This window comes from Rana temporaria, chromosome 12 (assembly GCF_905171775.1).
Source record: "Rana temporaria chromosome 12, aRanTem1.1, whole genome shotgun sequence".
NCBI classification, from domain to species: Eukaryota; Metazoa; Chordata; class Amphibia; order Anura; family Ranidae; genus Rana; species Rana temporaria.
In genome coordinates, this window is record NC_053500.1 from 73,304,835 (window position 1) to 73,317,366 (window position 12,532).

General features: G+C 41.9%; 1 protein-coding gene across 1 annotated transcript in view; it reads left to right on the forward strand.

The window, feature by feature from the left end:
• The window catches only part of KAT2A (lysine acetyltransferase 2A), a 77,502-nt gene extending 65,735 nt beyond the window's left edge, over window positions 1-11,767 (forward strand). Inside the window, exons 13-18 of the mRNA XM_040330159.1 lie at window positions 1,889-2,032; window positions 4,478-4,592; window positions 4,683-4,719; window positions 6,461-6,524; window positions 8,462-8,546; window positions 10,008-11,767. Coding sequence (XP_040186093.1) covers window positions 1,889-2,032; window positions 4,478-4,592; window positions 4,683-4,719; window positions 6,461-6,524; window positions 8,462-8,546; window positions 10,008-10,201 — 639 coding nt within the window. The 3' untranslated portion in view covers window positions 10,202-11,767. The remainder of the gene's footprint in view (window positions 1-1,888; window positions 2,033-4,477; window positions 4,593-4,682; window positions 4,720-6,460; window positions 6,525-8,461; window positions 8,547-10,007) is intronic.
• The last annotated feature ends 765 nt before the right edge of the window (window positions 11,768-12,532 follow it).

A 12,532-nucleotide genomic window follows, 5' to 3' on the forward strand; every position in this document is an offset into this window, starting at 1 on the left:
CTGAACCGATTGGGGGGTGGGGGCAGACCCTTTCCATCCTTCCTCGATCGGATCCAGGTTCATGGCCTTACAGAAGTATGGCGCTGGAAACATCCGGATGTGCGCCATTTCTCCTGCCATTCGGACTCTTTCCACACATGTCCCAATTGGATATGGCATTTGTCCCGGCCAAGACCCTTCCTGTTGTCTCTGCTGCTTCCGGTTCGGGGCCTGTTATTTGGCGCCTGAACTTTTACTGGTTAGAGGAAGAGATCGTTACTTATTACGCAACCCTGCTGACCGATTCTAACCCCAGATTCCATAGAGCTCGGGACAAATGGACCTCTATGGACATCTCCTTGGAGAACGAGGACTGGTCGGTATTCAGTGATGTCTGTCATTGCGTCCTGAGACCAAATCATACAAGTTAAGATTTTCCACCAGGCCCACCTTACTCCAGCGAGGTTGCATGGGATGGGTCTCCTGTCTTAGGCCGCTTGCGTCCGCGGCTGCGGCCAGGAGGCTGATTTCTTGCACTGTTTTTGGTCATGCCCAATAATTCTGGACTTCTGGGGGAGGTGGGTGCCTTTTTGTCTCCTCGGCGTTGGGCCTCCCAAATATAATTCGCCCCAAGACCCGCCTACTAGCCATTTTTGGTGACTTACACCTGTCAACGCATGCCAAGGGACTGCTCCGTATACTTTATTTTTATGCTAAAAAGACCATTCTACTGTCCTGGAAGGGTGCACAGACCTCTTTGAAAGCCCTTTGGCTGAAACTTGTTAATGACTCCATCCCGCTATATAAGCTTACTTGCCGTATTGGTCTACATGCACCTTTTCCTGATGTGCCTACTGTATATCCTTTGTATTGGTATCTCTTTATTTGCCTATGTCTGAGCATATTGCCTACCATTCCGATCCAGTCTATCTGGTACGGTGATTGTCTTTTTTGTGTGTTTGTTTGTGTGTTTGTTTGTGTGTTTGTTTGTGTGTTTGTTTGTGTGTTTGTTTGTGTGTTTGTTTGTGTGTTTGTTTGTGTGTTTGTTTGTGTGTTTGTTTGTGTGTTTGTTTGTGTGTTTGTTTGTGTGTTTGTTTGTGTGTTTGTTTGTGTGTTTTTTCTGTTTGTTGAAAAACTTAAAAAAAAAAAAAATTCAGCTTGGTGCCTTTTTTTACACTGGCTCTAAACCTGCTTTCCTTCATGTATACATCATGGCCTATTTTTCTTAGCTGACCGCTTTTGTGGATCGCCCCAGATACAGTGGTCAGATTAAGTCTACTGCTGGCTGTGTACAATGAGAGAATTAATTTCACAGGTTTCATACAGTGTTTTTTTTTGTGAGATTCATGCATTCGTAAAAGCAGCTTGGTTTAGAGATTGCAATCCTTGATGGGATGTGATAGTCAATGCATCAATTTGATGATGTGAATTAATATTTCCCTTGGCTTTATTCAAGCACAAGGATAACAGCAGAAGCTGCTGTTGATCTGTCTGTGTGTGAAGTTTGCTTCTGTGTGTTTGGATATGTCCTGTACAATGTAACCTTCTACAAATATAATCTTTCTCTTTCATCCTACATGTAGTGCTAAAAAAAAAAAAAAAAAAAGCACAGGCCAGAAAAAATCACCAGTCAGCTTGCATAATGTGTCTTTTCTTGAAAATTTGAAGGTTATAAATCAGCATGTGCAGATTTTTAGTTGGAATTTATTGTGAATTTGATAGAAAGGCAAGTCTATTGCAATAAAGTTCATGTCTAGGAAACCTATAGAAACGGGGTTTTTCTCATTCTTCACAAAAGCAGGAGGGTGTCCTCAGAAATTGCTGTGCGATAAGATTTTCAGTTTCCCTGCTTTCTTTGTGTTTTTATCTTTCCACTTATATAATAATTTTATATTGTTACCTTTTGTAGGGTTTTTCCAAAGACATCAAAGTCCCCAAAAGTCGCTATCTGGGTTACATCAAGGATTACGAAGGTGCCACTCTGATGGAGTGTGAACTAAATCCTCGCATTCCATACACTGAGCTCTCCCACATCATAAAGAAGCAGAAGGAGGTGTGTGTTCTGAGTCTTTCTATGCTGCTGCCACTTCCTCTCAGTAGTTACATGTTCTGTATAAAACTAGCAGATGTTGCTTTTATTAATGGATAACAAGCGGAACTCTTACATTTTAATAGAAATGTGTAGGCTGTCTATGGCTGCCTCTGCACTGCCAGTTGCCTTGCTTGAATCTGGTCGAAGTACATTTATGATGGACCCTAAACCTGTATACAAATAAGGAGGGCCAACTACTTTCTGGCTTCACCTGCTGCATACTTGGTCATTGACTCGGTAGTAAAGCCAGAGACGGCCAATTAACCAGCATTTTCAAAAGTAGGTTAGCAATGGCAGCCTATTTCTTTTTTTTTTTTTTTTTTTTTTTTTCATAATGGTATACTTTAGGCATAGCAGAGTAAAATTTACAGTAGCCCATAGCAATCAATAAGCAACCTTCCTTCATTATGCTGACTGTTTGCCACAGCTAAAATTATATTTAGAGTTTTGGATAGCGTGGAAAGGAGTTAAAAATCTGTCAGGTTTTAATTTTTGTCTCTGACCATTGGGGACACTTTAATTTTTTTCTGTCCCTTTTGACACCCATACAAGAAATATGGGGTGCAGTTGTCACAAGGACAGAAAGGCACAGCAGTAACTAACAAAAACATTCAGAAGTTTTTAACCCAAAACATTGCTTTTTTTTTTTTTTTTTTTTTTTCTGCCCACAATGGAGGGATTTTTAATTGCTTCCTGCCCTGACAGGTGTAATGGGGAATCTCTTGACTAGAGACACAAACGGTAATAAAAACCTTCTAGTTCCAGCCATTCCCTGTTGTTTCCAAAAATAGGGTTTTGGCTGGATCTGGGCTTTTTTATTTAATGGTGACTGTGGGTGTGGTGCTAACGGTAGTTGTGCATCATGGCTGTTTAACAACTTTCAGCCCAGCCTATTATAAAATGATGGCTGGGCCGGAGCTTTCTAAACCTGGGTGGACATCATATGAGGAGCTCACTTTGTGTGGACCCTAGGGGGCGCACAATAACAATCATCTGTCACCCTTGAAGACAGATTGTTGTACTGGGCCAGTACCATGTGATCAATCACGTGTAAATGGTACACAATGGCTTTCATCCATAGCCATTCATTGTGTACTGGAAAAACAAAAAACAGACCGCACCAACCTATTCCATAAAAAAAAAATAAGAAAACACGTGTATTTACACATGATCTCAAGCTCATCCACAGTGACCCACACACTCTGGTCCACTCTGCCAATCCCAGCATAGTGAAGTAACATTCAATGGCTGACGAGTTTGGAGGTTAGGTACCATCTTCTTCAGAGCCAAAGCTCTGAAGAAGAGGGTAGCTACCGTCAAAACTCACCAGTCATTGGAAGGGTCTTCCTTTTGCTGGGATTGGTGCAGTGGACCAGAGTGTGTGGGTCACTGTGGGTATTGATGAGCTTGATATCACGTGCTGTTAGTACACATGTTTTATTTCTTTAATAAAAAGGCTGGTGCTCTTCCTGGGGTGTTTGTTTTATTTTTTATTTTTATTTTTTTCGTGTGTTTTCTTTGGTCTTCCCAAGTCCTCAGGGGGCTGCAAATCTTTACCTAGTTTCAAGGTGTCAAAAGTTCTCCATTGGTGGAACATCCACCTCGAATGCAGGAGGTTGTTTTGCTTGTATTCGTGTACTATTGTGATCTCTGATTGGTCACAGTGATCACATGGTACAGGGCCAATCACTGCAGACCTGTATCATGTGATGGCTGTGGTCAATCGCAGCTATCACAATAGTACAGCATGGCATATGAATGGATGCCATTCATAAAAATGATTGCTTATAACAGTAATCAGATCATCACTGTAATGGGCAATCGTAGTGGGGGAGGGAATCCTGATCACCTCCCCAGAGCAGTACAGTGTCACTATTTGTGTATTAAAAAAAAAAGTTATAGGAGGGTAAAATGATTAAAAAAATGTAAAGAATTTTTTTTTTTACGTTTTACATGGTGTCATCTGATGTCGCTGTACAAAAATTTTGAAAAAAATCACCATACCTCTTACTAGATACCTTGGACTGTCTATATTCCAAAAAGGGGTTATTTGGGGAGTATTTGTACTGTCCTGACATTTTAGGGCTTCAAAAAATGAGAGGGTCCGTCAGTATATTGATCAACATTCAAAAATATATACTGTAGTTTGTGGACTCTAACTTTCCTAAAGACTAAATAATATACACTGATTTGGGTTATTTTTAATAAAGTAATGTAGCAGAATACATTTTGGCTTCAATTTATAAAAATATTTATTTGCAAACTTTTATAATTGAAATTGGCCTGTGCAGGAATGAGGTGAAAGTATCTAGTATTGGGGTGGTTAAATAGTACTTCCTACGCCGAAAGGTCCCAGCCTCTGAGATTTTAATTGTATCAATATTGCTGTATCTCTGTTTGATCCAGATCATTAAGAAATTGATTGAACGCAGACAGGCGCAGATACGCAAAGTCTATCCTGGCTTGACATGTTTCAAGGAGGGTGTACGACAGATCCCAGTAGAATGTATCCCGGGCATAAGTAAGTGGGGAATAATAGCACACTTAACGGATGTGTTTCTTTTAAGTGGTCTAGTGGCATATATATAATATTTTTTTTTTTTTTTTTCAGGAGAAACTGGGTGGAAACCATCGTGCAAAGAAAAGGGGTATGTGTTCTATTACTCTGATGCCACTACAGAATGAGAGGACATTTTGAATGTGACCGTGACCTAATCGTATACTAGCAGCTCCTCTGATCACTAGTATATTTCCTGGTCATTCAGTGGGGACTTTGTCATGAAAGATGTGCTCAGGCTCTTAAATGATATAAAGTATTTAGAATCCATATTTGGGGGTGAAATTTGATGCACTTCTGAAGGTCACCGTCTAGCAGTTTTTCCTTTTTTTTTGTTTTTTTTTTTTTGTTTATGCTGATCACTTGAAGTGCAGGGAATTTTAATGAATAGGGCATTTTTACAGTCGCTTTTAGGAGCATCAGGCGATTTTAAGCTTTAAAAAAAAAACTAAACAAAAACGCCTCTCCATGTTGTTCTATGGCCTCATGCACGCACACACAGGCTTTTAGGAGCTGTAAGTGGCATAGGCATTGCATATGCAAAAAAAAAAAAAAAACCCCCACAGCCAGCATGTTTTGAGGCACAGAGTTAGGGCCCTTTCACACTGGTGCGTTTTTGTTGCATTTTCGCGGTAAAAATAGCGCTATTAAAACGCTCCCCATGCCCCCTCCATTGAAATGAATTAAAAAACGGAGCGTTAAAATCGCGGTAAAACACCGCGAGTTTACCGCGTTTTTAATTCATTTCAATGGAGAGGGGGCATGGGGAGCGTTTTAATAGCGCTATTTTTACGGCGAAAACGCACCAGTGTGAAAGGGCCCTTAGAGCTGTAAAAACGTCTGACGCTGGATATAGCCGCGTTAAGCCTCATCAAGTGTTTGTTTTTATGTCAAAATCAATAGTTCCCTATGAGAGCCCATTAATTTTAATAAAAAAACAAATACGAGGGGGGGGGGGGGGGTTTGGGGCACACCCTAAAAAATGGATTAAAGATGGTGCTGCCATAAGAACATACACACAGAACAAAATATTACAGCGCACACATACATAAATTACATTTAACTCCTGCAAGGCTATTTAAAACGCATGAACATTTTCCAAAAATATGGGGATTTGGTCACACCATATGGCTATACTGTGCTTAAAGCGGCGTTCCACCCAAAAATTTAACTTCTTCTGTAAATGTGCCCCCCCCTCTGGTGTAACATTTGGCACCTTTCAGGTGGGAGAAGGGAGCCGATACCTTAATACTGGTATTTGCTCCCCACTTTTGGCGAAAGATCACCGCAGTATTTGGGGCGATCTATGCCATGTCTAGCCCCTCCCTCCGCTGTCTTCTGGAAGATACAGGTCCCAGAAGATGGCAGGGACCACTCGGAACGCGCAGCGCGACTTGCGCATGCACAGTAGGGAACCAGGCTCTTTCAGCATTGGCAGTACAGTTTTCAGTGAGCTTTTTGAAGGCTGACTAATTCACGGTTTATTTTTCAGGGTCTCCTGTGAAGAGACCTCACTTTCCTTGTTCTGTCCTGTCCTATAGCTTAGTATTAATGATACAACCGAATCCCCTAAACGTTTATTCAATACATATTTAGTGTAAATTCTAACTGGAAGACTAGGACCCTTCTTGGTATCTGTGGGCAGTAAGCAGGATCGGACTTTAGGCACAGAGATTGCTTTGTCTGAGTCCCAACAGTTAAGACTGGTAAGAGATTTAGTCCTTGGCATCTTTGCAAAACTGGCATAGAAACGGCTTTTGAAATCTTGCATCAGCAGATACAATATTGTAATGCTTTTATACTCCATTCATAATGTATATAACCTTTTACAGGAAGGAGATTAAGGATCCTGACCAGTTATACAATATGCTGAAGAACTTGTTGGCACAGATTAAGGTAACCACTTTATGTGCATTTCAAATAAAAGCTTCAGTAAGATGCATTTACAGCTAAACTTACAATGTGTTAGCCTTTTCTTTCTTTCAAAAGGAAACCCTTTAAAGTGGTTGTAAACTCTTACATATACCCAATGAAGTGACTGTCCTCAGGTGATACACAGATATGAAATAAATACAAAATTGGTATCTGTTTATCTGCAGTCTTATTTACATCTTGTCTGAGTGTTCAGAAAAAAAGGGGACGGAGAGCTGAAATCACACTCTGCAGAGCTCAGTGAGGATAGCTGTTTGGAGGAAAGAACCCTATCCCCACCCCCCCTTTGCACAAGAACAGAGCTGAGGCTGGAGCTCCGACTATTACACACTATTGAGCAGGCATCAATAAAATGGTGCACTGCGGTCCAAAAACAACTGAATAACAGTTTATGTGGACCATGGCTCCGCCACTTGGCAGCCTCTCCCAGGTGACCTCCTCCTTCACCTCGCCTTTAGCACAACATTCATTCCAGTATAGCAGATGGAAGGCAGAAGGTGCAGCATGTCCAGACAGAGGGCAGAACACGCTTTTCAAGTTGAAAAAGTTGTAAATGCAGAAGGTTTATTTTAATGCATATGCTCGCGTTCTCTCGATATATCTCTATCTCTCTCTCTCTATCTATCTAATCTTTCTCCCAAGTATACATGGCCATTCAGATGTTGTATTCTGAAAAGGTAGATACTTGCATAGTAAGCAGAATTTCTAAATAAAAATGCACAAAGACAGTATATAAATGTTGGTCAAAACAAGTTGTCTCAAACATTCAAGGATAAGTCTATAAACGGAAAAGAAGAATATTCTAGCAAGATGTATTTATATGCATGCCAAGCAACGCAAGCATAGCAGTATGCATAAATAGAGCTTGGCCAGGCATAACATATGGCTGGTCATATACTAGAAATGCACATTCAGAAAATGGGTATATAGTAGATAATACAACAGGGGCTTGCCAAATGAGTATTACAGGCACGTATCCAACACTATATAACGCTGGTAAGCAGAACATCCAGGAAAAGTAGTAGAAGGGGCACACACTCTGATAAATAGTAGTCTACCGCGGCAATATAAACCATCACGTGTCACTGTTTGTTGAGACAGTGAACAAAAGTGTCCAGTAATCAAGAGGAGGGAGTCTATATAGCTCAAATGGCCAATACCTGGTAGTGGGAAAAGCAATGTAATACTGCAAATTATTTAGACAAAGCTAGGTAGGAAGCCATAGATAGTCTGCCGGTCTTACCTCTTATTGACAAAGTAGTAGAGTGATTGGGCAGGGGGGCTGTTGTTCCCTCCTGGGTGAGTAGTGTGACCTAAATGGTAAGCCCAGAGGAGAGCCCTGTATGAATGGGTCCCGGCCGGAAGTGATTATGACCGGACTGGCCACAGGCTGCCACGCATGTGCCAGAAGACGCCGCTGACGCATTGTTGAGGAGGCAGAGAGGTGGCAAGGGAAGCTACATTGCTGAACTAGTCATCACCTGGCTGTACTTAGGTTGGTAAATCTCAAAATTGGCTGAGCAGAGTTTTAAATTGTCTTTTGTAATTGTGATTTATAATACAATATCAACCCACCAGTATGGGTTGAGCTGGTCTCTTCCTGGATACCATTTTATGCGATATAGAAAGTCTATGAAGAATGAGTACCACATTTTACTGGTTTTTATTTATATTTTGTGTTAGTTAATCTGGCGTGTCTTGGTGACACCCGGTGTTAAAGTTGCTCTAAGTGTAAAGTGCTGCGCAAACTGTTAGTGCTAAAAAAAAGCTTGTTGTACCCATTTCCAGTATTTACACATGCTACAAAAGGCCAGTTTTGATTAACACACAGCAGAGATTGATTAATCACTTTTGTGGTGTAGACTTCGGCACAGCTTATTGTCTGTCTTTTTTTTTTTCAGTCGCACCCAAGCGCTTGGCCGTTCATGGAACCGGTGAAGAAGTCTGAAGCCCCGGATTACTATGAAGTGATTCGTTTCCCAATTGGTAAGGTCCCCCCACCCCTTTCTGTACAACTGACTTTTGATCTAAGATGCATGTCTGTAAATGCTCACATAAGTGTGGTCTGAAATTCATAACATGACAGATTTTCCTGTATATCCCTCTCCCCTATATTTTGTATGCAGTTTTTGCTTACCATTGAGCCCAGTGAAATGTGGGATCTCTTACTGCTTTAGGGGTGATTTTTGGCCCCTGCCTTTTGATGATTGGCTTTGGCCTAGAGTAAACCTGAGTATAAAACGAAAATTTCTCTAGTCATCTTCCAGGATGGCACACCTGGGAGATGATTGGTCTACCTGACAGGAAACGCAATCAACACATGAGGTTAAAAGGCTCCCTTCCCTCTGCACCTCAGTTCTTGATTGTCTTTCCTGGCAAGCAAAACGTACGTTGTTTAGTTTTTTTTGTAGACCTGAAGTCAGTAGCGGATGTTTCCCCTGGGTGCTGGACACCAAAGCCGGTGAGGGCTGTGAGGCCAGCCAGGATTTATTTCCACTTCTGGAGGTCCCTACTGCCGGGGGTCCTCCACGGCGAGGAGCTTCCCGGGCACAAGGGAGGCATTCTCGGTGCTCCTGTGAATGTACAACTTACCTTCCACCCAGGCCAGGGGGCTGTGGGGGCTGAAGGAGATGGCGGATCTGCTTGAGTCCAGGTCAGAGGTGGTAGGAGGCAGTTTTGCTGGCGCAGGTCCCTGATTGAAAGGCTGTGTGAGCCCTCTGAGGAGAGTGTTTCCCACCCGCCGGTCTCCAGGGTGGAGCAAGATTGCCCCAGATCTCCTGGGTGGCAGAGCTTCTGGTGGCCAGGCTATGAAAAAATGGTGACGCCAAGCATATACATACCCGAGGCACCTCGACTTTGTCCCACTGCATATAGACCACAGGGGGGTCACTTGCTCAGCACTGCTCTCAAAAAAAAAAAATTGGCGGAACTCCGCTTTAAGACCATATTTTGGACCCAGTCATTTCTGGGCCTCTGTGCTTTTATAGGCAATGTGTAGTGAATTACTGGCTGGTTGGAGGGGGTCCTGTACATGGCTTCTTGAAAACTTCACAGCACCCTGCCTTAGTGCCCCTGTCAAGAGCCCTCAGCCAGTGTGCTTGAAGGAGTTATGCAAATATCAAAATGCCATGATGGGCATTTTGGGGGAAGGTTTTTTAGGCAGACTGCATGCAGAGAGCCCCGATGGCGATGCCCACATGTGATGCTAAACCTCCATAATTGAAAAACTGAATTTCGTTAATAAAGGAGGTGAGCCAGAGATGCTGGGGGGGTGATCAATATGTACCTTCTCTATGATTCAATAAACAAGAAAATGAAATGATCAGTAGATCATCTTGACCCACATAATTATGCACAGACATGTATTTGATGACCACCCTAAAGAATTCTGTTGTAAACAATTTTTTTTTATCTTCTACTAAATGAAAATATTGTGTTTCCCTTAAGATCTGAAAACCATGACTGAAAGGCTGAAGAACAGGTATTATGTGACCAAGAAGATCTTCATTGCTGACCTGCAGAGGATCATCACTAACTGCCGAGAATACAACCCTCCCGACAGCGAGTACTGCAAATGCGCCAATACCCTGGAAAAATTCTTCTACTTCAAGCTGAAAGAAGGTGGACTGATAGACAAATAACTCTAGTTGGAAACTGCTCTGGAACGCCAGTTCATTCTTCCACCACAAATTTAAAGGGGTTCCACAAGCTTAGTGGCACCAATGCCTTTGGACTAGTGCAAAAAAGCCACGTTCATGTAGGTTTACCACCCTCTACGAGGAGTCTAGACTGGGAGAGTCAGTGTGGGGATGTTTCTGGAAGGCACAAGTCCTGCACTTTGAAGTGCCCCCACCTGATCAGACTGCACAGTTTTCTGTTTACAGGACAAGTGGAGCCCCTATTCATTCCACTGAGAAACCTTTCACCCCCAAGTTTAAACTGCCATAATAAAAACAAACGCCCATCTTGCCTTTTTAAACACTTCATTCTTTCCTGGAACTATCTTGGACACAATTGACTGAGCAGTGCTGCAGCTTTTCTTCCTGATGCTTTGAAATTGCCAAAGTTGGATAAGTGCGTTATGAGCAAAGAGCCTTTTCCAGGTTGTAAACAATTGGTGCACCTGCTCTGGTTTTTATTAAGCTGAAACTCGCAAAGCTTTATGATTTTCTTTCTTTTTTTTGGAAGCTGCCATATTAGTATTAAATCTAAACATCACTGGGCACAATGGAGGAACTAATCATAGGCTGCAACAAAGTATGTTTATGATTGCCACAGATTGGAAAATGAAAAGAAAAGGCGATAAATGAGGCATTGGTGGTGAAAAAGATAAAACAAACAAGGATGTGCACATTTCTGGGACCAAGCAGGAGTTGCAAATATGTGAATTGCGTATGAATAGGTGATTGTGTTATCCACACGCATGCCAATAGTTTTTATCTTCATGGGCCGGTAATAGGTACCGGGTAATGAGTTGGAAAGCATCACACAGAGGAGGGGGCAAATCCATTCACCCAGGATTGTTGGCTACTATGTTTCATTAATATTGAATCCCCAGCCAAACGGATTCAAGCTGAAATCCATGCACATAGTTTATTCACTTATAGGGATTTATGTGCTTTAAAGAGAAGTATGCTTGTGTGTTTTCTTCCAGAATCGTACGTACTTGTGTGGATGCAGCATTGGGCCTCCAAGACTGAGAACCGAGCGATCAGAGAGCTGGTGGTCAATGCTTTCTGCTGTACTCACACACCCCCTATGCTCTACTCACAAACTGCACTCCTATGATCCATAGAAATGCAGCCAAACAAGCTTTGGCTGTACTTCTCCTTTTTGTGTCCATTCAGTCCTAAGATTTATACAATTCCAGCCTATATTTGGACAATGAAGGAGAAGCAGCACACTGATCTGCTCACTTGATGCTACTGTAGTCCAGAGGTCATTGCCAAGTCTAGCAGAAAACTGTCACATCAGACAACGATCATCTCATTTTGAATAGGCTACTTTTTACATGGACCTGTACAAAGCTAATGAGTCCTGAGAGGAGCTATAGTGCAAAATGTCCTTTTCTCGGCTTGAGTGCTGTAGTACATAAGAAATTACAGGAATTAATCCAAAATCATAATTTATATATGTACACTAACCAGAAGTATTAAAGTGATTGTAAAGTCTTTGTTATTTTTATAAAAATAAACATATTATACTTACCTGCTCTGTGCAGTGGATTTGCACAGAGCAGCCCGGATCCTCCTCTTCTCTGCTGCCTCTTTGGTTTTCCTGTCCCCTTTCTCCTGTTTAGTGCCCCCACAGCAAGCAGCTTGCTATGGGGGGACACAGGAGCTGTGGTTTAGTCTCTCCCACACTGGCTAACTGACTTTGACAGCAGTGGAAGCCAATGGTGCCTCTGAACGGCTGAGGCTTGTGGACAGAGATGGGGCTTGGGTTAATATTAGGGGGGCTGTGGCACACAGACTTTTTATCTTAATGCATTAGGATAAAAGGAGTTGAAAAGTTAAAGGTTTTTTTTTTTTTTTTTTATGGATTTTTACCTGCTGAGAACTTGTTGCAGAGTTGAGTTTCTTTTTTTCTGTGCCTGACCTTCAGCTTTAACTGTCTTGAGCATCTCTTTAGTATTGTATGCTATGCATTGTTTACAGTGGTTGCTACAGAGGTGAGAGCAAATGAAAAGATGTGTTCCCATAGTGACTCCATGTATATTTACATTCCCTTCTAACCTGAAAGGGAAAACTTATAAATATAGCTACCTGGAACTTAACTGATTACATTAACATGTCTGTGTAACTAAATGCACTCCAGTATCATGTGAAATCATGTAAACAGGTTATACTTACATGGGTCATTGCCTATCCACCCCAGTGCTTTGGTCTTGTATCCTGGCTTTGTCTGATTACACTGCTCTGCAGTGTAAGAGCCTCGGTTTGACAGGATAATATCAAATACTCAATTCAGAT